Source organism: Oxyura jamaicensis, chromosome 1 (assembly GCF_011077185.1).
Source record: "Oxyura jamaicensis isolate SHBP4307 breed ruddy duck chromosome 1, BPBGC_Ojam_1.0, whole genome shotgun sequence".
Classification (NCBI taxonomy): domain Eukaryota; kingdom Metazoa; phylum Chordata; class Aves; order Anseriformes; family Anatidae; genus Oxyura; species Oxyura jamaicensis.
This window is the reverse complement of record NC_048893.1, coordinates 33,262,492-33,288,110: the sequence shown is the minus strand read 5'-3', so window position 1 is coordinate 33,288,110 and position 25,619 is coordinate 33,262,492. Positions and strand designations below refer to the sequence as shown.

At 39.0% G+C, this 25,619-nt stretch overlaps 1 protein-coding gene across 1 annotated transcript in view; it reads left to right on the top strand.

Moving 5' to 3' along the window:
- Window positions 1–288: 288 nt before the first annotated feature.
- Window positions 289–25,619, top strand: part of LRIG3 (leucine rich repeats and immunoglobulin like domains 3) — a 44,435-nt gene continuing 19,104 nt past the window's right edge. Inside the window, exons 1-5 of the mRNA XM_035344338.1 lie at window positions 289–1,117; window positions 8,511–8,582; window positions 8,812–8,886; window positions 24,142–24,276; window positions 24,915–25,058. Coding sequence (XP_035200229.1) covers window positions 915–1,117; window positions 8,511–8,582; window positions 8,812–8,886; window positions 24,142–24,276; window positions 24,915–25,058 — 629 coding nt within the window. The 5' untranslated portion in view covers window positions 289–914. The remainder of the gene's footprint in view (window positions 1,118–8,510; window positions 8,583–8,811; window positions 8,887–24,141; window positions 24,277–24,914; window positions 25,059–25,619) is intronic.

Below are 25,619 nucleotides of genomic sequence, written 5' to 3'. Positions count from 1 at the left end.
ACCATCTCCCATCTCAGGTGAAATGTACGTATGTAAAGGTGGGACACAAAGTGCTGGGTCCACGCAGTTTGATGCTTTGCTGCTGAGCAGGGGCGTGCGACGTCTCCAATAACTGTATCCACTACAGGGTCCGGGCTTCCATATGGAACTTGAACAATACGTATTTACTTAAATTACATAGATTACCTCAGAGATGTGGAATCTGTACGCCCTGCCTACTTCCCTGAACCTCTAGTGCTGGGATCCTGTGGGGAACATAATGGGCTTAATTACTGTGTCTGGACTAGCCGCGCAGGACCCGGAAGGCAGGAGTTAACCTCACCTCACCTTTTACATGCCAGTGACCCCAGCCTTGGCTGGGAACCTGCCGGGGCCTCCGGAGCAGCTCCGGGACCGCTCCGACCGGCGCTAAGCGGGCTCGCTGGGAATCCCGGGCGCAGCACGGCCTCGCCGCGCTCCCCCTCAGGCCCCGGGGCCCGCCGCGCTGCCAGGCCCGGCCCTCAGCCGCCTCCCGGGGCTGGAAGCGGGGCCCGCGCACCCCCGGCGGGACCCGTCTGCCCCCGGCGCCCCGAGCTGGGGCGAGGCCGGGGGACGGCCGGGGGCTGTTGCTGTCACACGGCAGGGGGAGGGGGCTTTGGGCGGGGCGGGCCGCGCCGTGCTCGGGGCTCCCCCGGCCGGGCGGAGGCGGGCTGAGGCGCTGCAAAGTTTGCCGAGTGGTTGGCGGCGCTGCGTGCCCCCCACTCCCCCCTTCTTCCCTTCACTTTTTTTTTTTTTTTTTTTTTTCCTCCTCTCTACTCTCACCGCCTTCCCTCCCTCGGCGGCGGCTCCGGGGCATGCACCCGCGCTGAGAGGCTCTGTGTCAGCCGGGCTGCTCGACGGACGGGAGCAGCGCGGGCAGCGGCTCCGAGCCCGCCATGCCCCGCCGGCACCGCGCCGCGCCCGCCGCCCTCCTCCTCCTCCTCCTCCTCTTCCTCGTCCTCCTCCTGCCGCTGGTGCTGGGGGGCAGCCCCGCCGCCCGCTGCCCCGTGCCCTGCCGCTGCGCCGGGCACCTCGTCGCCTGCAGCCGCCTGGAGCTGAGCAGAGTGCCCGAGCGGCTGCCGCGGGGGGCGGTGCAGCTGTGAGTATGGGGGGCTCAGCGCTGAGGGCGGGGGGGAGGGGGTGCTCGTCCGCCATCTTCTGCCCCTCGGGGTGCCCCGGTCTGCGGCCAAGGAGGGCAGGGGGTCGGGGAGAGAAATGTCGGGTTTACGGCTGAGCGGGGCGAGCGTGGGGATGGAGGGGGGGCAAGGAGGGGGCCGGCTGTCAGCGAGGTCCGAGCAGCCCGAGCCCTCACCGCCTGGCCGACGGGGCTCGCCCTGGCCCCGTGAAGGGAGGACGGGGGGGGGGGGGAGCAAAGTTGTTCTAATGACTTTCTCGGGGAACGTGCAAAAATCGCCAAGTTAAATCGATTTCTGAGTCAGGAAATAAAAAACAAACTTTCATATTGGCCTGGGTTTTATTTGTGCAGCTCTTGGGCTTCGTTCACTGATGGTTTTCGTTTAAGCAACTTTACTAGGGCTGGACCTCGCCAAGTTTGGTTCGGTGACACGGGTTTATGAAACTTACTAGCACGTAGTGAAATGCCATGTGTGAAAGACTTACCTGCAGCGACAACTTTTATGGACAAAGCATAAATCATGAAAGCTTTCCAAAAGCTTGAAAAGTGCTGAGGGACTTCGCACATTTGTTTTTAATTTCTTGTCACTCTGGTATCTTCTATATTAGTCGTATTAATTTTCTATTACATTTCCAAAGCAGATCGAGATAAGGACTTAAAAGTAAACAGGAAGACTTTCAATTAGCTGTGGCTAATTCTGTTCAATTGCCTCGTCTGGAGGTCATGCTGCTTTACTCGTGAAATGTGGATGGCTGTATTGACACCATATGGAGCTGAACATACGAATGACTCCAGGAGGTGAATATTTCCATGAGCAGTGTAGGAAAGTGTGAGGGGAAAGAAACTTTTTTTTTCTTGTTTTTTTTTTTTTTTTTTCTTTTGGCTTATGTGATTGAAGCATATGAATCAAATACCGGATCTGCTTTACATTCAACAACTGGTTTTGCTTCTTATTAAATTTCATCCCTCCTGTTCTTTTGAACTATTTCAGTTACCTAATGTAACTGAAGTTAAACCGAAAACTGAAGTTTTCTGACAAAACTTAAGGTATTTTTGATACTAAGATAAGCTTCACAGCTTAATTTCATAGCTCAGCCTAGTTTAGTGCTGCTAAGATAAAATTCAGATGTGAAGGTCATTAAACAAAAAGCAATTGGAAAAATCACAGAACTTTCATTTGTAGAGCTGTTTTAAAAAGTATTTTGCATTAGCAGTAATTAAATTTGTCTATTTCACTTACTTTACCGAGAGACAATAAAACACATTGCAGGGCTTTTTTGTTAGCACAAGGGAGGTTTTTCTAATTAGAATTCCCTTGGTAGTGTAAATTGTTCTTATGTAAGTTCACATTCCTTTAAAAGTGTGAGAAAATAAGTTCCACTTGTATAAATAAGCTTTGGTCTGTTGTAAGAAACCCCGCTGTGATTACTCATTGGACAGCTGTGTCACTTGGTCTTAAACTCACAGGAGTACATCTTTGTAGGTGTCACCAAGCCATGTGGTCTGGCTGCTTTTGTGTAAATATTTCTTTTGTTTGTGTCAAATGCCTTAGAAGTACCCTGCTCTTTTTCCTTCCCCTCTTCTGAACAAGAGGACGAGGAGGAGTGTGGCGTAGTCTGTTACCTCCAGCTACTCAGCTGCTTGCAGCTTTGCACAATGCGTGCAATTATAACGCTCTTCAGCTTTACATACGCAAAAAAGGTTTGAATAGCCTGGATTATTGTTGCAACAAACTATGCACGTACAAATTGTAAAAGACTGTTTATGAATTTTATTGGTATATGGTGACTGTATTTTTCATGGAAGCCCATAGCAGTTATAGCCAAAGGCTAGTAGTTTAATGCATTATTTCCAATACTCCTCAGAAAACAACTCTTACACCATGTTCGCAACTCAGGAAGACAAGGTCTCCCAGGCAGGGTAGTGAAAAGCTCTTGTGCTTGAGAAGGCGTAGGCCCATGTTGGACTTAACACCTTCCTCTGACCATCTGTCCACACATCCAGACAGAAAGTGCATCTGATGAAGTCAGCTTTTGAAGCTCTCTTTCAGTCTCCCCTTCCTTTTGTATTCATAACCTCCGGTGAAATAAACCAAGAGTTTATGATGTGGAAAATGCTGTGTGACATTCTAGTAGGCGATGGGGGAAATAAGGAGATGAACCTGAATACTGAGTTATGTTCCCCCTTTTTGTAGCAAATGTGAGGCTACTGCTTTGTACGAAATGGGGTGTAAACAGGGTATAATTGCCAGCTTTGCTGTGACTTTAATACCATCTTTTGTAATGCGGCCTTCACAGATGATAACAATCCACAGATAAATATTTGTAGTGACTTTGTGTACAAATGGTTTTAAAATCAGATTTCAATTTACTTCTAGTATGTGTGTCCCGAGATGGAGAGAACGTGCTGCTGTTTCATAGCCAGAAGTGGAGGGAGGAAGAGAGTTTGAACACTGGCCAGTGTCCTCACTGTTTGCAAATTCTCAGAGGCATTGTTGAGTATGCCTTGCCAGGTTCACCTAGGAATGCTAAAAACTGTCAGCAAGACAGAAGGGAAAATCTGAAAGATGGCTTTCACTTGTGTTTGTATTACATCTTTAGTATTTACATTTTATAAATCCTCTCGTTCTTTACCAGAATTGCCAGAAAAAAGGGCCGTATGGTTTTCACAGCTGTTTTTCAATATTTTCCAGACTAAAACTTGAACATAGCAAGCTGATTTATGAGTCACATTGGATCAGTGTCTTAAAACAGCTACAGCCTGGCTTTTTGTTTTTCAGCTCTCCTGATTTCTGCTGAATTAGCAGCTCTATAGGCCCCAGTGGGACTGATTAAGAAGCTGTTGCTGGATTTGCATTTTAAAATTTGACTTGGGGCTCAGGTTTCGGAGTTCTCTAAGGAAGAAGATGATAATTGTAACTAAGTGTTGTAAATTAAGTTAGAGTCTAAAAGTTATATTTATAAAACATGTGAAGAAACACTCACCCTCTCCCTTTATGGATTAGGCCTTCCTTTCAGTTTTTTATCATATAAAGATTGATGTTCAGAGTTATGTTTTAGTTTTTGAATGCAGAAGCTGAGTTATGGAAGGTGTTCATATGAAAGGAATGGGGTATAGAAAATATTTTCTTTCATAAAACAGGTTCTTAAAGGGCCTCAAACTATGGCATTCTTTTTAAAGTAGGTACAATCCCTTAAAAGCTTGATCGCTTTCATTAGAATCTGAGGTGAAGAACAGGCATATATATTTTTTATTGTTTTAAAGAATTTCTTAATAAAAATATAGTTTCTGAGAGTATTCACTATTACATCTGTAATGACTTCTGAAATTCCAGAAGTAGAAGAAATCACAGAGGAGATTTTCTCCACACTTATAATGTGGTTTCAACAGACAAGGAAAATTCAGAAATGGAAAATGCGTGGTAATAATCTTAGTACTTTGTCAGTGTTCATTTCTAAGCGAGGGAAAAATAATGATTCATTTTCAAATCTTTTCCTTGTATGTGTTTTAAGGCACATGGAGAAATGCATTGAATTGAAATGCACTTGCAGCTTTGGACAGGGATGCTAGAGTTTTATATCTTAAAATATCTCAGATCCATTGCTTATAAGTCTCAAAAACTTCTCTAGGCTTGAGCTTCACTTACAATATGTGTCTTTTACTGATGTTCTAACTCTTGGTTCACTGTCAGCCTTTCTGATTTAACTTACAAATGTAACTTGCAAGGCTTTTTTTTTTTTTTTTTTTTTCTCTCCCCGAAGCTTCTAATGTCAGCAGTACTAAAATAATATGTACAAAAATAAATCAATTCATCCTTTATCCAACAATTGGTAGACAAACATGTGTACACCTATGTGAAACACACAGTTCAGTATTGTTTGGAGTTTGTTGTTACAGTTTTGCCTTGGCTTTTTTTTTTGTGCAGTTTGTGTTTGACAACCTGTTGTCAGTAAACCAGGAATAAGGAATTTGTATGGATGTGTTTTTTAAAGTAGGTGTTATATGGAAAATCTGAGAGTGTTAAAATCTTTAGTGTTAAAAGACAAGCACGAAAGAATAGTTTGAAACCTAGTGCAAGTTGTTACGCTCACGGTTGCTTTGATAGACTCCAGATGGATGTGAGCTTGAGCTATGAGTGAAAGTGTCTGGCTCCAGTGTGGTGATCATGCACAGCAGTGGTTGTAATTGCAGGATTTTTATAGTTTAAGGACTCTGCCAGATTTTTTTCTTTTTTTTTAAACATGTTATAACTCCAGCAGAACAAATCTACTCACGTCTGTTACTGTCTGGTGGGTCCTTTAGGCAAACATGTTTTAAATAAACCTTTTGCAGGGTTTTTAGATGAAATGAAGAAATGCAGGTTTTTAGCACTAACGTTGAAAGCTCTTTGTTGAAATAATTACTGATTCTGAAGTCTTGTCTGAAGTATGAAGAGCAGTAACAAATTAGGCACTAACAGCCATGGCTTCACTAAATTTTGGCTGTTTATTTGCATAGTTCTTATAATCCCTACAGACTAAAGCCAAATACCGAGTTAAGTTTAAGGGTAAAAATTGTCTCTGCTCTGTCTGCTTTAAAGGAACGAGTTAGATTCCCATCATTGTTGCAACCTAGATCTTTTGTAACAGCGTATTTTTTCAGTATTTACATTTCAGGAAGGCAGTATGAGAATATCAAACCTGTACAGCTGATGTCTTCAAATGTTAAACAAATGGATTTTTCTCAAGTCTATGGCCAGACAAATGTTTGCACTAGACTTCTAAGCAGTGAAAGATGCAGTCCTCTAACTCAAGTGTGGTTAACCTCATTTACAGGAGAACTCAAAATCGTAGTGATGAAACTAACATTTGTGGCTTTTTTGAAAACGTTAACACTATATTGGTTTTCCATTTTTTAAAGAGGAAAATCTTGAGGGATTTAGACACCTGGAAGAAGACACAGGTGTATTTTAGATGTGCGAGTCCAGAGCTGCATCTCAGAATACGCCCTTCCGTGGCCACCTGAATGCGGTGAAGGGTGTGCCTCCTCTCTAGGTGGCTCCCCCCAGCACCTGCCCCACTTCGTTTGTGCTGAAAAATGCCTTACACACCTGCAGCTCTGCCCTATGTGCATTCTTGAAGTGCACCAACTGGGGAAAGATGACGTTTATCTCCTCCTTGTGCCCAGTAGAGCCAGGCTGGGCGGCTGCACCCCAGCTCCCTGGGCCTGATCCGTTGCTGCACTGAGTAGCTGAGTGCTGGGGTACCCTTGGTAATGTGTGCATGTGGCTGGGATGGTTTGTAGTGGTGGTGGTTGTTCCATGTAATTTTTTTTTTAACTTAGTCTGGTTTAAAAAGGGGGTGAGGGGGTTGGGTGGCATTGTCTTTCTTTTGCTTGGTGACCTGAGTCCTCCCTCATGTGGGGGCTTTGGTGGGCAGTCGCTGAGCCTCCTGCTGAGGCCGTGCCAGTGCTGCAGGTGAGGACTGGGGTGGGTGGCTGGCTGCCTGCATCCTGGGCACAGCAGGGAAGATGCTGCTTAAGAGTCTTGTAAAGCAGATACCTAGTCCTGGCAACACTGGAAAAGTACTGTGTAAAGAACCAAACAGGGGAGGCTAAAGCACAGTTGTGCTGTTACCCTGCGCTGTTCAAGAAGTGCAAATGCCTGGCTGTGTCTCAGCATTACATGTGTGTCCAAAGACCTGTAGTGGTGGGTGAAGAGAAGCTCGTTCTGTAGATCCACAGTTGCTCAGGGCTTAGCCGTATAGCAGATAATGACACAGGCTGCAAAGCTGGCTTGGTTTAAACCAATGTGTGGCAGGATATGTTGGTTATCAGGTATCATCACTTCCAAGACTAGATGGAGAATAGACACGTTTGTGACAGTCACAGACCTGTGCTTGGCACGCTCAGTGTAGGTGACGGTGTACTGGATTATATTCTCCAGAAAAATTATGGACTATGGGAGTTTCCCTAACATTCAAATTGAAATACGCTTCACTTCTGAACGGCCTGATGAGGATGTGGCTTGGTGTTGGCCTAGGTATTCACTTCCAGACCTTTCTAGTGATGCTCGGCACCCTCATTTCCAAGACCCTTCCAGCTTTTATCACAACCAGGTGTGTTGCTGAGTGCTCCAGATACAGTGCTCAATTAGCACAGGGAAAAAATGTGCTGATGCAATTCTTCGTGGGTCTCACTGAAGCGAGGTTAAGAACTCCTTCAGAATAGTGAAACTTTTGTTTCCTGGCTTGTGTTAAAAACGGAGTGTTACGATGTACAGCAAGCACTTTGCAGACAGCTGTATCAGTGCAGATAAGGTAGTGACAGGCTGTAGTATGGGAGCAGGAACTTGCAGGTTGTGGGAATGGGTGACTAAAAAGAGGGAGGTCTTCAAGCAGGGCTAGCTGTGGTAAAGTGGCCAGATGTAAGTCTGTACTGCTTCTGCGGATCTCTATAGACTTGCAAGTTTTAATTTCTGTAGTTAACTTCTCTGTCTTTTACTGTATAACCATTCTTTTATTTCTGTGATGTTTCCAGTACTTCTGAGACCATAGCAAATGTTTCTTAGGACTGTTTTATGATGGCTTTCAAATGGTCAAGAGGCCATATGGTGAAGATGCACAGTGTCTGTAGGGAAGATAATTTCCTGACAATGGTCAAGAAGGTGTGCTTAGTACCCTAGCCTGTTTCACTGCAAACACTGTTGTTTGCAAAGGCTCTAACGTGGGCTCTCGTAAACTGCATCAGTTTGTACTTTGGGATCTTCAGTGCGGAGTGGCACAAGCTGAGAGCTCAAGCTACTTTAAGGGCAAGTAAGGCAATGATAATATGAATAGTGCACAGACACCTTGAAATTAAATATAAAGTTAGGCCTTCCTGTATATATTTTCTTGTTTAAGGTACTGAAGATTTGTGAGTTGCTTTGCAGAAGCAAGTGAGAAGAGTAGATGGTGCAAGTATAATAATTGACTCAAGGCTGAAATGGCAATGAGTCTTTATGAATTTTCCTTGTAGCCAACAGGTTGCTTTAGCCAGATATTTTGCTGGGAAGATAGTTTTTTTGATGTGTATAAGTCAACGTTTTGAGGTGGTTTATTATGTGTCTTCAATACGTAGACATACAGGCACACACAGAACACAAAATGAACAATTCTTTTAAATGGTTCAGGGAATTCTTTGACACTGTCGGCAGTGATCAAGCTGTTAGCACTTATATACCTTGTAAATTTAAATGTGTTTCTATTCTGGTTCTACTAACATAAAACAACTTTTTATGTACTTGGAAATGAATGATAACATATTTTTGATTGTAATTTTATTGCTTTATGCAATATTTTATGGCAAAACTGACAGGTTGTTTATTTTTGTAACCTCATAGGGACTTAAGTCACAACAAATTATCTTCAATCAAGACCAGTTTCTTGGATCACCTCCGTAGTCTTCGGGAAGTGTAAGTCAATTTGTCTCAGTTAAAAAAAAAATGGTTTGTATATGTTAATTGTATCACTGGGATATCAATAACTTGGGATAATAGGTTGACAATTATGTTCTGATATTTTACATTAAGTGAAACTGGAATTAATTTCAAATTTTGGGTTGACACCAGCAATTTAATAAATCCAATGTATATACTTCCGATTTATGTTAAAGCTAACTCTCTTTTTTTTTAATATTAATAGGAAGTTGAACAACAATGAACTGGAGATGATTCCAAATCTGGGGCCAGTATCTGCAAATATAACTCTTCTGTCTTTGTAAGTAGATCTCGCTCTTGTCCCTACTTAGTGGAACTAACTCTGTAGGGTTAGTGGAAATATGTGCATTGCAGAGATTAAAGTAAAATAATTGGAAATAGAGCGGCTTGTGGTTAGGAAGTTGATTATGTCATATTATTTAGCAGGTTGTTTAAAATGTGTATAATTGAGCTTAATCCTTGTAGTTTTTATGCTTCCCTCAGATACAAAGACTGCATTAGAATAAATTTATGTTGTGGTAGTGCCCAGAAGCCTCAGCCCTGTTGTGCTAGGCACTGAACAAACATTAGTAAATGTTACGTAAACTCACACAATGCAGACTTTAAAACAAGAGTTACACTCTATTATTACACATCTTGGCTGAAATCCCAGTTGTGTTAAATCATGGCAGAAATCCATTAATTTCAGTGGGCAGTGTGGGGAAATCCCCTTGACACACAGCGTTAGAACAAATATCTAGGTTAGATGATGTTGTGTCAATATCTTTGAAATGTCCTTCTGCGATCATTTTTATGTGTGGCATAAAATTTTTCCAGTTGTGGTTAATACATACGGTTGTGACATAATTATGTACACGTTCATTGCTTTGTTTGAAAAAAAATAATAGGTTACCTGATGTGGTATCTATAATACAGGCATAAAATTGTAAAAGGTGTATAGGACCTCAAACCAAATTTCCTGATTTTAGAGGAAATCTTATTCCTGAGCATTTCACCTGAAATAAGTTCAATTTCTTTTCCCCGTGTTCTAATTTCTCCAAAATGTTGAGGGTAATGCTTAAAAAAAAAAAAAAAAACTTTGTATCCTACTGTTAAGTGGAGGAAAAAAAGCCAGCATGTTTTCATGTGTGGGGTTTGAGTTTATCAATGGCAATCTAAAGTGTTTAATCCTAGTAATATGTAGCCCTCTGGCCAGATCCCACTCATGAATACAAATTGCAAGTTACCTTTTTTGAAGAAGCCTGAAGGGTTAAAACAATACAGTAAACTTCAGAAAGCTGTTCAGCTAATTAAATTGATCACTATTCAATTGCTTACATCTGGTGATTTATAGGGGTTTGTTTTTACTTTAGGCCCAGGTCAGCTAAGTCAGCTGGTGCAGCCGCTGTGTCTGGACTGCTCTGTTTGAATAAGAACTAAGTGACATTTGATACTGATGTGGTTTCTTACAGATCAGAATCAGAAAAGAAAGAAAGAAAAAGCAGATGGTGTCTGACAAATAACTATTGAATTTAAGCATATCATCTATTTCAATTTTGCATTAGTGTTGACGTTATTTTTACACTGGCATAGCATTCTGTAGTTTAAGCATTTCACTGATCTAAAGAATGTATTTTTGTTTATTTTTTTACTTCGTTAAGGTTCTTTTTGCCACAAGGTTGGAAATATTAACTTAATAAAGTTTTATACTGTCTTGCCTTACTTGTGATGAATACAAACTTGAGAATTTATCTTAACATCACCTCTAGTCCTTTTCATGGAAACTTAACTATTGTAGATGAACCTAAAATAATTCTTCTGCAGCTGTGCAAAGATTTTTGTTTGCCTCTGAGAGAATGAAAAACAGTCGCTGCTGGATTGGTTGTTCCATATCCATAGGTTACTAGCTTGGTTCTTTTGCCCAGGTGGTAAAACATGGAAAAAAAAAAAAAAAACACTTTATTAGATCTGTTTTCTGTACTATGACACATACAAGGGGGGAGGGGAAGATTCTAAAAGTTGTTTTCATACAACCAGTGCAATTAAAGTTGGTCTGGTTGGGTGATAGCTTGTTCTTATTCTAATTTCTATTATATCTGTATGGTTTTGGGAGATTACTAAATATAGGTATGCCCAAGCTGAGATTTAATACCAGTCGTATGACCCCTGTAAAGAGACATTGAGATTAAGTACTTAAAGAACTATTTCAACCACATTAAAGTTTTACATTGACTAACAACTGTCAGTATGTAATAGTTAAAAACAATTGCTTGTTCTTTCTACGTACATTTGCATATGGCATTAGAGTGGTATTGTGTTGTTCCAGAAATAAAGCGTTGTGTTCATTTAGCAAAAGTTTCTTTTTCAAACTTCTTACAGGTTAAAAATTATTTCTGTAGAAAGATGTTAAGTCTCATTTTACTAAAAAGGATATAAGTAAAGAAGAATAAGTATGCAACAGTTGTCTGGCATAAAAATATTTGTAATAAACCAGTTTCATAAACTTGCAAATGTTTCTATCTAATGATACTTTTTTTAGAGGTAAAAAAAACTGTATTGAGTTATTGGAGGCGTTGTATCAAACTGAGTTAATATGATACCTAAGTCAAGTGAAGGAAACGCATACGGAACAAGTAGAATATAATTTTTATGCTCTTCAAAGAATAACTGCTTGAAATATACTTCTGATGACTTTCTGCAATTTTCAACTTTAAAAATGAAAGGAGCTTGTGGAATCCTTCCAAAACAAACCACTGTTTCTTTGTTGAGTCTTTGTTCCCACTTCACCTGGCAGTGGAAAAGAGGCGGTTAGTCTTCTGAAACTTGATTTGATCATGTTTCTTATAAGATACATGTAAGTCCATTCATAACTGTCAGTGAAAAGCCAGCTGTTTCTTCCAAGGAGTCCTCAAGGAATGCTGTGAAAGTGGTGCCTTCCGTTCTGGCCAAAATCTTTACAAGTCAAGAAACTTTATTCTATGAAGTGGATAAAATTATTCCAAGTACTTGTCAACTCAACAGTGGAGACTTAATTTTACCTGTTCTGCGAGAATTTTTTTGCCTTGCAGAAGGAATTTCACTCATGGTCTGTCTACAGTGAATGATACTGCAGGTATCTCCATACAGCGCTGAATGTCTGAATTCTTACAGCAGTATAAACACGCATGGGTGGATTATCATGTTAGTGTAGTTTCTATTTCTGGAGCTACCTCATTTCTAGCTATCTAATTGATATTTATCTAGCTTAGATATTTTCATACTGCTGAATTATGCAGGCTAAACATACCTGGAGCAATAGATGTTCCCAGTCTCATGGTCAAAGTCTGTTGGTAATATTAAACATTGATGCCAACATCTCGTTTTGTATGGATGCCAACTGAGAGTTGAACACCATGGGAGAGAAAGGTATTGGGCAGGCACACCCCCACTACTTCCCTGGAAAGACCATATGTCTGTGTGAAGGAATATACAAGCAAATATACATGCAAGTAGGCTCATTATGTCTGGAGATGCATCTAACATACTCATTGCATAGATAAAATGTGATGAATATGTATCATATCAGACTACATAGGAGAGCTGCTGAGCCTTCTGGGAATCTGAAAACTCCTATGAACTAAATGGGTGGTACTTTGAGCTAAATCTATTCTGAAGGCCTTTGGCTGTGAAGCTGTCATGGTTTCCCTGACATTAATGGATGTAATACCTGCTGGGCAGAGCAAAGAGTAGGACTTATCTTCCCTATCCTAAATTCCTGAGAGTTCAACAAGGTTAAGGATGAGTTGGGAACTGTAGATCCTCTTCAGAATGAATGGAGAAAATGGCTCTTCCTGAAGTCTTTTCTAAGATAGTTCAGATGACTTGTCCACTAAACCCCATCCAGGTATCTACTTCAAACAACTTTTTAGGTGTCTGAAGTTAGGTTCCTTTTGAAATGTCTAGCAAATGTACTTGGGCATTGCCTGTTTTACAGTGATGGTTACTTGTAAAAGTCTGATAACATCTTTCGGCATGATTGACCATTTAAGTCAGTTATTTGAAACTGAAATGTCAGGCTTTCTTTTTGCCTGGACACCCGGCCTTCCACTATCTTCTGGGAGAGAAGGCAGAAAGAGAGTAGTTTATTGAAGCAGAAAGAGAGAAGTTGAGCCATTTGCTTCCAGGGACTTCCCGCTCCCCAGTCAGAACAATTGCTGTAGCAGGCAGCCAGGTCACTCCAAGTGCTGGTCAACACCAGGTTTTGGAGAGGATGCTAGATTTGCTAACTGATTACCACAAATACATAGAGTATGGATGGCATCCACAGTAACGTAGCTGTATTAATGTAGTCATACTTCCCATAGAACCTGAAATATGTTAGATGTTTCCTAATTTGCATTCCTGCAGAGCTTTTAAAATTGGTTAAATTGATGTAGAAATTGTTTTGAATCACAGAATGGATTAGGTTAGAAGGGACCTTAAAGATGATCTAGTTCCAACCACCCTGCCATGGGCAGGGAGTCAGATTAGAAAATCCTGTACTTACAGGAGAATAAACGAGTTATTCTCCATTATTTCTGGATAGGTGGATCACTTTAGTGCCCATTTCTCTACCAGACACAGATTTCCTAATTCTAGGAAAACAAGCAAAATTCTCAAGTTGTTTCCCATTCTAATGGTATTCCTTAACCAAGATATGTTAGTCCTGTCCTCTTGATCATGAAAACCTGCTAGAATCCATGATATTGATACGTGGGAAGAAAACCTTACCTCTTAGGTTTGTCATTGCTGTAAGGTTTTGAACCTAGTTTGAATCTAGATTCCTTACATTCACATTCTGAAGAGTGGAAGTGATTTTTTTTTTATTTTTTTTTTTACTTCAGATGTCCATTATATGTACTGGTATAAAGGCAGTATATACTAAAATCAAGTATGTTTCAGCACAACTGCTTTGGTTGCAAGCTATTGATGTTCAAAAGCCTTTCCAGAACCTTTTCATAGTGTCTCAGTAGTACAGATAAGCTCTTTCATGATTCCCTGGAGAGAAAAAACAAACAAAAAAGCCCATGCTAGCACACAGGATCTGAGCTTATTGCAGTAGACTTGGTGCCTTCTCAAAGTACTGAAGAAGTCTTGGTTCCATTTTTGGGAAGAGATATTTAACCCACATAAGTAAAACAAATGTTGTTTGAGTGTGACTTTTATCCTTCAACTTTGATAAATTTGAAACATGTAATGCTGTTACTACATACCAGAATCATGGTATGATTTCATGCAAGGCTGAGGCTTTGTTCAGTGTTGTCATCTTTGTGTATGCATGCATAAGCATAATGTATGTGATACAAAAAAGGCCTGTGGGTCTAGCATATGTTGTCGTGGTGTGTTAAGAGCTCAAGAAATGATTTGGATTAATAACAGATTACTTGGAATTAAATTGGGTTATATTCAGAATAATTGGGAACCTCCCAACAGTCAGTGATGAAGGGCATTTAAAAATGCTTTGGGCTGTGATTTTACCTAAGGGCGCAAAGCAGTGCAACTAAAGCTGAAGAAATTGATTGAAACTGAATAATATAAGTACACTGTCTTTATATGAAATTCCTGTATGGCATTTAACTGCCAACTATCATTTGTCTACAGAGTCCAGTTAATACCTTCTGAAGATTTTTAGTTTATGGGATTTATGCTTTGTGAAGAAGAAAGAAGACCTACTGGTTTGCAAATTCTACAACATTGTTTAAGATTTTGTTTAAGGATATACAGTTTCAATAGTAAACTCATGCTCCTTCCCATGTGGAACTTAAAAATAATAATAAACAAAAATAATAATTGTGAACATCATCCAGCATCGTCAATGTACTGTATTTCGAGTGATTTGGAAAATGGAAGACAGCAGTCAGTGACTTCAGAGAGATGGACCAACTTCAAATATTAGAGTATTCTGCCTCCCCACATTTTATTGTTCTTATCAAAATATAAGAACTAGAATAAATATTTTATAAAAGCATGTTTCTTATTACCTACACCCAGGTTATGCTGTGTGATAATCATCTCAGCAATAGGAACTTGAAAAGACATACATGCCAAAGTCTCTATCTTGTTGTCCGTGGCAGTGTCGTGCTTAGTTGTTGGCTGGGTTAAGCCACAACACATGTATAGGGAAATTCTAACATCAGGCTGGCATTAAATGAAATGTTCAATAATATGAAATAAAATGAAATGTTCAATAATCAAGAGATTTTCCATAGTGATGAATAGATTTTTTTTTTTGATTTAAAAGCACTGATATATGTGGAACAGGTGATTTAGATAGAAGTATTCTTGTAGTTTATGTTGTTAAAAACTGATCGTGTTAATCTAGAACGCAAATAGTCAGTTTTAGTAAGCCAGAGTAGAAAATACGAAGTTCATGATGCAAAACAATCGGAACAATGATTCAACAGTATTTTTCAAGTTTTACATTAATACTTAATAAGAGACATATAAAATATGCAATGCTGTAGATGTTTTTTTTTTTTTTTTTTTTTTTTTTTTTTTTTTCCTGCTACCTGGGAGGATTCTTCAAACCAATCTGCCCGGGAAGTCTTTAGGGCCGTTGAAACGTGTGCACTTGTTTGTTAGGTGCTAAACTGAATCCATGGGTTGGTTTTCAGTAGACTTTCTACAGCATTCAGTTTGTAATACTTTTTTGTTGGTATATGCTGAGTTTAAATGCTCTGAAGACACATGAAGTTCTATATCCTGGATGCTTAAAAAGTAAATGAACAACAACAAAAAACAACAAAAATATTGGTCAGGAGATAAAATGGGCCCAAAGAACTAGGAAGTAGACAGTCAGTTAACTGTAGGGGTTACGAGTTCTCATAGCAAGCAAAGTTGTTCCAACCTTAAATGTAGTTTTCTGATCAGCCACTCTAAAATGACTGTTATTCAATTTTTAATTTCAGGCCTTTGGTGTTCAAGGAGTACTTCTGAAAAACAAAGCTAAAAGTCACTTGTTATATTGAAAAAGTGCCAGGTCATCATCTTTAAAGGGAAAATAAATCAGCAAAGTTATCTAAGTCAAGAACAAAGATTTGGAAAAAAAAAAAAAAAAGAAAAGATTTTTTTGGTTGCTAAAAAAAAAAAAGCAAAACACAACAACAAAAACAAGTTAAAAAAGGCAACAGGGAATGCCTAAAAATTTTTTTCAGCTGCCGACTAGTGTTTGCTCTGAAAGGCTGGTTCTGCTTGTTGTTCATCTAATCCGTGCAGAGGCTGTCGTGAAACTTTTGGAGAAGATCTGCAAGTTTAATATACTAGGTTGCATAAACAAGCTCTGAAGTTTTAAAGCTATATTATCTGAATACCCTAGCTTTATCTTTGTGTCTTACTATATTAGCTTCTTCCCTTTATCTTGCTTAGTTGCTCGTTAATCATGATTTCAGTCATCAGTAAAATTTCTTCCATGGGCAGCACACTTTGCTCCAGTTACAACATGGTTGTTCCCTGAGATTGGTAAAGCCTTATGCTTTCAGGCAGTGGAGGCAGAGCTAACTCCGTTGTGTTACAAACCTTTATTTTGTGTGGCTTATGGTATTGCAATGACAGGATCTTAGAGTAAATAAGTAATAAAAATGGGAGTGTTCTGTACTACTTAGATATGTAGTCTGAAAAAAGTTTTCCTTTTACCTCTTAAAAGTAACTAAACTAACTCTTAAGTTGAAAGTGGCTTCTCACAGATCTTTGCTAAATAAGATGCTGAACTAATGACGAAAGGTTTGTAAATTCATCTGTATTTTTGGCATCTTCCTGTTTTCTTCCATTCTTTTTACCAGGAAAATAAGAAGGTGTGGCACCCACTTTTTTGGAGGGCAGCAACAGAGCATGTACTGATCACTGTTTTTCATTGTTAATTAATATATATGCTATTTCATCCTAGTTTGATTAATCAACATACAACAAAAAATAACAATCTAACTTTATGCACAAATGTAGTTACTGAAAAAAAAGTGGTGATTAATCCTTTGTACTATTTAGAAGTGATCTTATTTTAATCATAGAATAATTAGAGGTGGAAAAGACCTTCAAGATCATCTGGTCCAACCATCACCCTTCTACCAATGTCACCCACTGATCCATGTCCCTAAGCACCACATCTAATCTTCCCTTGAACACCCCCAAGGATGGTGACTCTACCATTACCCTGGGCAATATTGTGTGTCCTTTTCTGTTTAAAATAGGGAAATTTATATCTAAATATTGGCATTCCAGATCATGCTTCAAACAGTCATCTTGAGAAGTAGAATTCAATTAGTTGAAGCAAACATGTAAAATAGTTCATACATCTGCTCAACTGGTAATGTGGAAATAAGAGTGATAATTTTCACTGTTTGGCAGTATCTCAATGAGGAAAGCTTTTGCGAAGTGCCTTCAGTAAAGACATATTTTTTTATAGTCCTTGTTTGCAGGATTATTTGGAATAAGAGTAGGAATGACAGATCTGACTGTCATCTTGCAGTAGGCTGGGAAAGGCAGCTGTATATGGAATCCAGAAGAACACTATCTCAGTTCATATTTAGAAAGCTGCAGTCACAAGAAAGAAGTTTAGATGCAAGTCTTGAAAATGAAAGCTTGCATTCAGTAGAAGTGGATGCCTTTCCCTTCTATGCTTGCCAGAGAATTTGGTATTGTGTGTTAATAAATCTAGCATACTGAACTGAAGTCTGGCTCCCAATATTAAGAAAATTTTGGTCAAATATTTTACATCCTTGTCATCTCTTCAGTTACCACTTTATTATGGGAAGGATTAAGATTTGGATGCTGCCTGGAAGAGTTTGTTTTGAAGAAGGATTGAAAAAAAGGATAAAGGAATGCCAGACTGGGCTTCAGGCATAAGGCAACTTGGAGGAAGTCCCAAAAATGAGAGTGGTGGTAAACCATGTGTGACTTGGGCTGAAGTTGTGAGCAAAAAGCTAGAGTAAAGAAACTTACTGGAATTAGTTTTTGCAGTCTTTGACATTTGGTGTGGAGACTTAGAGGAAGTAAATGAAAGAATTTGAAAAGGAACCTGCCTTAGTCAGACCTGCAGACATGGAAACTAGATTTTTATGACAGCAATTAGATTGAATGATGTGAGAGGGAAGAAGTATCTAGAAAACCGGAGTTTGTTGTAGCAGAAATATAAAGTAGTGAGAACCTAGACGAATGCTTTTGCAATGAGAATGGAAAAGAATGCAAATTTTATGAGCTATTTTCAGTGGAAAAAACTGGTATGATTTTCTGATAAACAGCATTAAAGAAAAAGATGAATTAAAAAGAATAATGGATCAGAAAAACAGAGAGCGCTATTCTTATGTGACAAAATGGAAGAATGGCAGGAAATTTTACCATGAAAAGTAGGAATGAACTGAGATGCCAAACGTTAAGTACTGGGTTTATAGCATAGAGATGTGGTAGATAGTTATTGCAAGGAAGAGTGGTATGTGGTGACTCAGTGCCTTGAGTGAAATAGAAGTGGTCAAGAAGATCCCTCAACAGTTGAGATTTGGAGTAGACCTAGAAGGGCTCCCAGTCTGAAGTGCCTAGGCTTCAGTCTGCACTCTATGAAAGGGAGAATAGTCTCTGAAAATAAAGGATAGATGTTTTTACTTAATGAGTCCATAAATCAGATCAAGAATGTGATTTATAACATTGGAGGGTGTTACGCTGGGTTTAATCTAGGTCATACTTAGAGTTGTGTAAGATTTTAGCGTTAATTAACAATCATGGAGTGCAGCGAGTCTGCAATGGGTTATTATTTCTGTTGTCAGCTCCTGCGGAAATAGCTTTGTTTTCATTGCTTTTGTTTACCTTCATTAAAATAAAGTCATGAGCTTATGCATTTATTTGGCTATCACATGCTAAGTAACATGGTTATTTTGGAAAGGCCAAGAAGTAGAATGGGAAGTGTTCAGTGTATCAAGAGAAGAGTTTGGAAGGAAACTTCCATTATGTACTAATATTACGACTAGAATCAGGAGAGAATTGCTGTGAAGTATCAAGTGTTTGAAAGTTTGTATTTGCCTCTGTTTTCTTTTTGATGATGAAATCATCTCTGAATCCCAGAGTAGTTTCATTCTGCATCTTTCTCCACCCCTTTTCTCAGTTTGGTTTGGGAATTAGTAAACCTTTGGTAGGAAGTTTGGCACAGGGAAGCAAAAGGCTTCTGAGTTTTGGTTTTATGCTATAAAGCTATGACTATGTACCAGAAAAAGCACAAAAAATAAGACCAGAGACTTGCTGACATTTGACCTGAAAGAACAATGATGAACAAGAAAGTGGAACGAAGGAGGACTTCAGAAGGAAGAACTGCTTGCTTCAAGGAACATGTGGAGCCTGTGTGTCAACTGGGCAGCAGACTTGTAGACTTAAAAGTAGGACTGGAAGTGAGCCAGCTCCTGGCTCTATTTCTGGCATCATCATCTCAGAAATATTTCACGTGAAACCTTTTTTTCACCATTTCTAACTGTTGCAAAGATTTTAAAAACTGAAGGGTCTTAATTCAATACAATTAACTGGATATCTGATGATGAGAGGTTTGTAGTCCCATTCACTCACATCAGGGATTTTTTGTAAGGGGAATTCACAGAATTCACAGAATAGTCTAGGTTGGAAGAAACCTCCAAGATCACCGAGTCCAACCTCCGACCCAACGCTAACAAGTCCTCCACTAAACCATATCCCTAAGCTCTACATCTAAACATCTTTTAAAGACCTCCAGGGATGGTGACTCAACCACTTCCCTGGGCAGCCTATTCCAGTGACTAACAACCCATTCAGTAAAGAAGTTCCTCCTAATATCCAACCTAAACTGGCACAACTTTAGCCCATTCCCCCTTGTCCTGTCACCAGGCACGTGGGAGAATAGACCAACCGCCACCTCGCTACAGCCTCCCTTCAGGTACCCGTAGAGTGCAATAAGGTCACCCCTGAGCCTCCTCCAGGCTAAACAGTCCCAGCTCCCTCAGCCGCTCCTCGTAAGACTTGTTCTCCAGGCCCTTCACCAGCTTCGTAGCCCTTCTCTGGACTCGCTCAGGCACCTCCATGTCCTTCTTGTAGTGAGGGGCCCAAAACTGAATGCAGTACTCGAGGTGCAGCCTCACCAGAGCCGAGTACAGGGGAACAATCACTTAAAGTGTTAAGGAGTGTTAAGCTTGAAATTATAATTATGATATTTTAAGTAATGCTATTGTTCATTAAGTTCTGGCTAATTTTATTAGTCAACTGTGTAGAAATCAGAAGAGAAATTTAATCTTTTTTCTCTCTTCTTGTAGGAGAGTTACTGAGACTTTTTTTGTGGTATGCGTTCCTTAAAGTTTTCCAACCTCATTCTAAAAGCCACAAAACATGAATCTTCAGCACTTTCTAAGGAAGTTTATTACAATCTTTATCTTTCATCTTTACAAGATGAAGTAATAGAATATTATTTTTTATATTTTGGTTATGAGTGGTTCTTCCACTCATTGTCTTCACATCATTGTTTCTTGTGAGAGCTCCAAAAGTCTGGAGGAGTTTGGGGCGGGGGTAAAAAAGTGCAAGAAGCAATAGATGTAACAGCAGTTGTATGACACCAGTGGGTGAATGGAAGGAAGACAGGTTGGAGCAACCACAAAGATTTAAAGAAATGTGAAAAAGGAGACTTTGTGCTGTAATGTAATGGAGACCACCCTGTATGTGCTTGGATGTGGACAGTCATGTCTGCTTTGCCTGTGCTGACATGGCTGCCTCCAAGCCAGCTCTAATTTGGACGCTGTATAAACATGAGATCGTCAAACTAAACATCTATGAACCCCAGTGTCTTGGCTTCAGCAGTGGTCAGAAAGATATATCTAGCCCTAGCAGAACATTTTTTTTTTTGTCCTTATATATACTCTTAGTCTTTAACAAGAGACTCCAGCATGATTGCATTTTCATGTTCCTAAGGCAAATTTAATAGATCCTTTCAGCCAGGGATTAGTTGGGGGACAGGACAGGAGTTAGTCCTGTCCATAATTACAAAGTTGTTAAAACAGAGTTGTTTTACACCTAACAACTTTGGAAAACAGTCTGCACAGACACAGCTCTGCAAAATTGTCTTTCTAGACAATTGCAGTTTTACCAGTTTGCTCCACCTTCAGACTCATACACATGCTCCTTGTCAGGATCATGGTGTAGGATAAGAAGACGAAGAGATTCTCAAAACACAGCAGATCAAGATCTACCTTGAAGAAAGGTATGGTTGAGAAAGGAGTGCAGGAATATATATATATGTATATTTGTGCTGAGGTTTTGTTTAGAAAGAAAAGATAGGGCTTCATGTCTTAATGTATTTCAGAGTTAATAGCTTTCATGTTATAGAATCAGAGCAACTGAAATAGAAAACGTTGCATTTTGACAACCTTTATCGAAAGATACTTAGTCATACTATCTCAGACCTTAAAACATGTTGTTTTCAGCACATAAGAACTGTGTTGAAGTAGTGTTAACTAGATCCTTAGCAAAAATGGATACAGCAGTTGCTGTCCCACTTTTTATTTCCCTAGAGGCAAGGAAAGTACAAGTCAATATGTCAAATGTGTTGTAGCTGTTGTTTATATTGAATGAATCTTGAGATCATGATTGATAGGGCTGTTACAAATGTTTTGGCCTAGTGGTATGACTAAAGTCATGAATGCAGAGAGGAAAAGCTAGGGTTTCTCATATCCCTAATGAAAAACTGATATTCTGTCTTAAGATGCTATTCACACGGACTTGTGTGAAAATAATTAAATCAGTCTGCATGCATTTATTTTTTTTTCTCCTGAAAGTTGGAGTGTAGACACTCAAATGGCAAGAGACATATATCCAAATTCATGCAGGTATGTTGGTGGTTTTGTCTGTATTCCTCAGTGCTCCTGCCTCTTTGTCTGAATCAGGAAAAGTTGTAAGGAAGTTGCAGCATGCTGTTGTTCCTTGTGCACATGAAGAAACTGATCTGACTGCCACAGGCATGCTTCCGTGAGAACTTGGTGCACTGGTTCGCTTGTTGGAGGGGGATTTCTGTCTGCTCTCATCTTCCCTTGAGGATGTGAAAAATGAAACCAGTGCAGTATGTGCAGCTCCTTTTGTCTGAGCACAGTAGTTACAGCAACTGGAAATTTCACTGAAAATTTTTTGTAGGGTGAGCAAACGTACATCATCATGACAAGACAGGAGGATGCTGTTTGATTGTGTTGTGACAATTAAGCATGCTTGCATTTTCAAATATGTCCTTCTTAACTAATTTTGACATTTATTTGGCACTGATGAGGAAGCTGATACAAATTTTATTTGATTTACTTAAATGATGTTGTGAAGAAGAATCAAATTAGAATTAAATTCTTATTTTAACTAAAGTTGGACGTTAAGGTAGAACTGCTTGGCATGTGTTCAGTGCTGGATAATCTCCTAAGTGTGAATTAGGGTGTTTGATTTTTTTTTCAAGAGAAAACAGGCTGGGGCAATAAGATGCAAAGCACTTGGATATTTTGCGTTTTTGTATCTTGTACGAGGCAGGGGGGTACAGTGGGGGCTCACTGGATTTTCACTGTGAGATGGATGAGAACTTTGATGTGCAGCTCTGTTTCAGTGAACAAAAGAAGTTACTTTTTCCTTGTGATATGACCTTGTCATCACTGAGAAAGAACATTCCCTGAAACAAATAAACTGTATTTTTTGTTTTGTTTTGTTTGTTTTTGTTGTAATCTGGCCTGTGTCAGGTAATTTGCCAGTTAGTTTAAGTGCTAATCTGAAGGCTGTATAAGAGTTTTATTCAGTTCCATTAGGTCCAACTAAACTTTGTAATACAGCAGCTATTATCCTGCCAGCTGTAAGGAATTTCTGTTTTATGAAGCAATGCTGACACAAAGACAGCACTGTGTAAGCCATGTCTATAACTGAACACTTTCACACTGCAATTTAGGAGGCGTGCAGTTCAGGAAATTGCTGGCTTCTGCTGGAGCACACTTTTACTGCAAGGAAAATTTTATTCGTCACTCAAGTAATTGGCAGTTTTAATACCTTGTTAGTAATTACCTTATAAACAAACTAATGCATAAAGGCAACTCTATGACCTGTTATCTACCTCACAGTCTCATTTGGCCAGTAGAACTGACACGTGGTGGTGGTGTTTGTTGTTGTTTTTTATTAAAGTAATTTGTTTCCATTTATTATAAATACTTTGAGTTAAGAGTTAAAAAAAAAAAAAAAAAAAAAAGGGTAGCTCTACCAGACAGCCTGAGGAATGAAACATGATACAAGGGCAGCATTGGAGGGGCTGCAAGATCACTTACCCATTCCCACATGTGGTCAGAAGGCACATTAATCTAACTTATGGTTTAATTTTTGAGTCAGGATTTTTTGTCTTAAGTAGTAATCCCTCCCTTGCATATATGAGGATTGTCCATGCTATCCTAAATGTGTGGCTTACTATTTGATCCAGAGCAATTATTTCCAATAAAGGCAAACACTTTCCAGAATCAATGTTTTTGTTGATAATTTAACCTGAAATTGCATTTGCCTGCGATCTCTCGGGAGCTGGGGAGAGTGCCTAAATTTTGGTCATTCATTATACTAGGTACAGAGTGTACTGCAGCCAGAACTGACTTGAACTTACAAGGTAGCAAGGATCATTTTGGGTTACATTCACTTAATTAATCATGATCACTTTTCCTCTATGTACCATTAACCCCAAGTGAATAACCGTGTTCACGTTGCTGATGTATGCATACAATTCTGCACATTATGCAACTGGAATGAAAAGCCTGGTAGTTCCTGTGTATGAACACAAAATAGGATTGCTGGAAAAAGTGTGTTTTATTGGAAGTAAAAGTAGGCATGTTCCTTATAGTAGACCAGGATACGCATGTGTTTAGTTGCAGTTTTTGTTGTAGAATTGGGTATGATGCTTTGTTGAAGCCTGACCAGACGTGAAGTCCAGACCCTCTGTGAAGAACAGTGAGAAGCACAAATTTTATTATTTGCTAACACACTAGAAAAATTTGCAGGATGAAATACTAGGTCTATTTGCAAAATTATAGAAGGTCTTTTTTTTGGGTGGGGGGTGGGGGGCACACTGTCATTCATCTCATCTAGCTCTATTTTTATGTAAGTTCAGACAGATTTTCATGCTGTAGGAATTTTCAGAACAAAGAAGGAGAGTATATGGCTACTATGATGTTAGTTTGGTTAAAAAAAAAAAAAGTAATCTGATTTCATTGCAATATTGTGATATATTGTTCAGTGCAAATACCAGATATTTCTGCATAGTTCAGAAATAAATGATCATAAAGTTTCATGTCTTGTTTTAAAAGTTGTGAAATGCAGTAATTGGATTAAAGTACTTTTTTACATCCAGTTTCCTGGGAATATATTTTAAGAACTATTGATGAACACATTTATTTATAGCATTCTGGTTTGGGATTTGGGATGACTAGAAATGAATGGTCTGCTTAGAGAACAACCAGGGAAATTAAATACTAACTTTTGTAAATGGTGCATAGTTAACAAGTTTTACTCTGGAAATGACAAGAGACTTTCAACTACTGTCCTTAAATTTCAGGACCGGTAACAAGATTGCCAACATTTTGTCTGAACATCTGAAGCCATTTCAGAGTCTAGAAACTTTGGATTTGAGCAACAACAATATATCAGAGCTAAAGATATCTTCATTTCCTTCTTTACAGCTCAAGTTTCTGTAAGTAAAACCTAGCATTGCATTTTTTCTTTTCAGGTTACTTTCAAAAAAAACTTGATGGAATTTTTTTGGCTGTATTTTGAGGTGCTAAATATTTTTAATGAGATACCCACTAAATATTCCTATTTTCACACACCGATCTTATTATCGGTTGCAAATTTGAATACATCAGTTGGTGCAATGAAGTTTTTTAGTCCATAGTGAAGGTTATTATCTTAAGATGAAACAAATAGATGTGTCTGGAGAGAGAGGAATAATTATGTAGCAAAGTGAACTTAAGTTGTGGGGGTTGGTCAAGTCTTGAGTTACATGGGGTCTTATGTATGGACTTCTTTGAATTTATGTTAATCCTTTCTATGCAGCAAAGCCAAAGCTATGCTGAGAATAAAGTAATGGGGTTGCAACATAATATATTTCGGCAACATGCTATCTTCTTCCGATAATACACTCTTGTAGAGTGGATCAAAAATATTGGTGGTGAAATACTATTTGGCTGTGGATTAAGTTGTCAAGAGCTCTGATTAATGAAATTTCATTTATCGTGGAATAGGCAGTGTAAGAACTTTGTGTTTCACTACTAGGTATTAAAAAATTATTAAATACCTGTAAATTTAACCTTCTAGACATTGTTTCAACAGGTACATTAACAGTAACCGAATAACCTCCATGGAGCCTGGTACCTTTGACAATTTGTCTACCACACTTCAAGTATTGAAACTGAACAGGAACAAAATTTCAGCAATCCCTCAAAAGATGTTTAAACTCTCCCATCTGCAGCACCTGTAAGTGCAACCTACAATTGGCTAATTGTTTTCAGATTTTCCAAAGCACTGGCAGTGCTTGAACTTTAGCCTTTAATTTAACCAGATGCAGAGTGAGACAGACACAGAAAACATATTACTACAACCCTTGCTAACCACAGCTTTGTACTGAACAAAACTAGTCTTATATATTGGTGAGATGTGAATAGTCTTTGTGTTAAAATTGTTTTTGCCTATTAAAAAAAAAAAAAAAGGCGAGACAAAATGGAGAAAGGGTAATAGCAGTATTTTTGTAAGAAAACATTGGAAAAATAGTAAATTAAATAAACTTACTTCATTCACTACATCAGTCTGTTTGTATTTTTATAGAAACATTTAAAATTGTAGGATCATTTAGGTTGGAAAAGACCTTTAAGATCATCAAGTCCAACCATTATGGTGAAATGGAGGGAATTAATTTGCTTTCAGAAGGTAGGACAATAAGCAGTATGCTTGAGCAAATAGATCTCCATCAATTTCATTGATACAACGCTGTCTATAAATAACAGATAATGCTATTGAATATGAAGGAGGCTTGGGAAA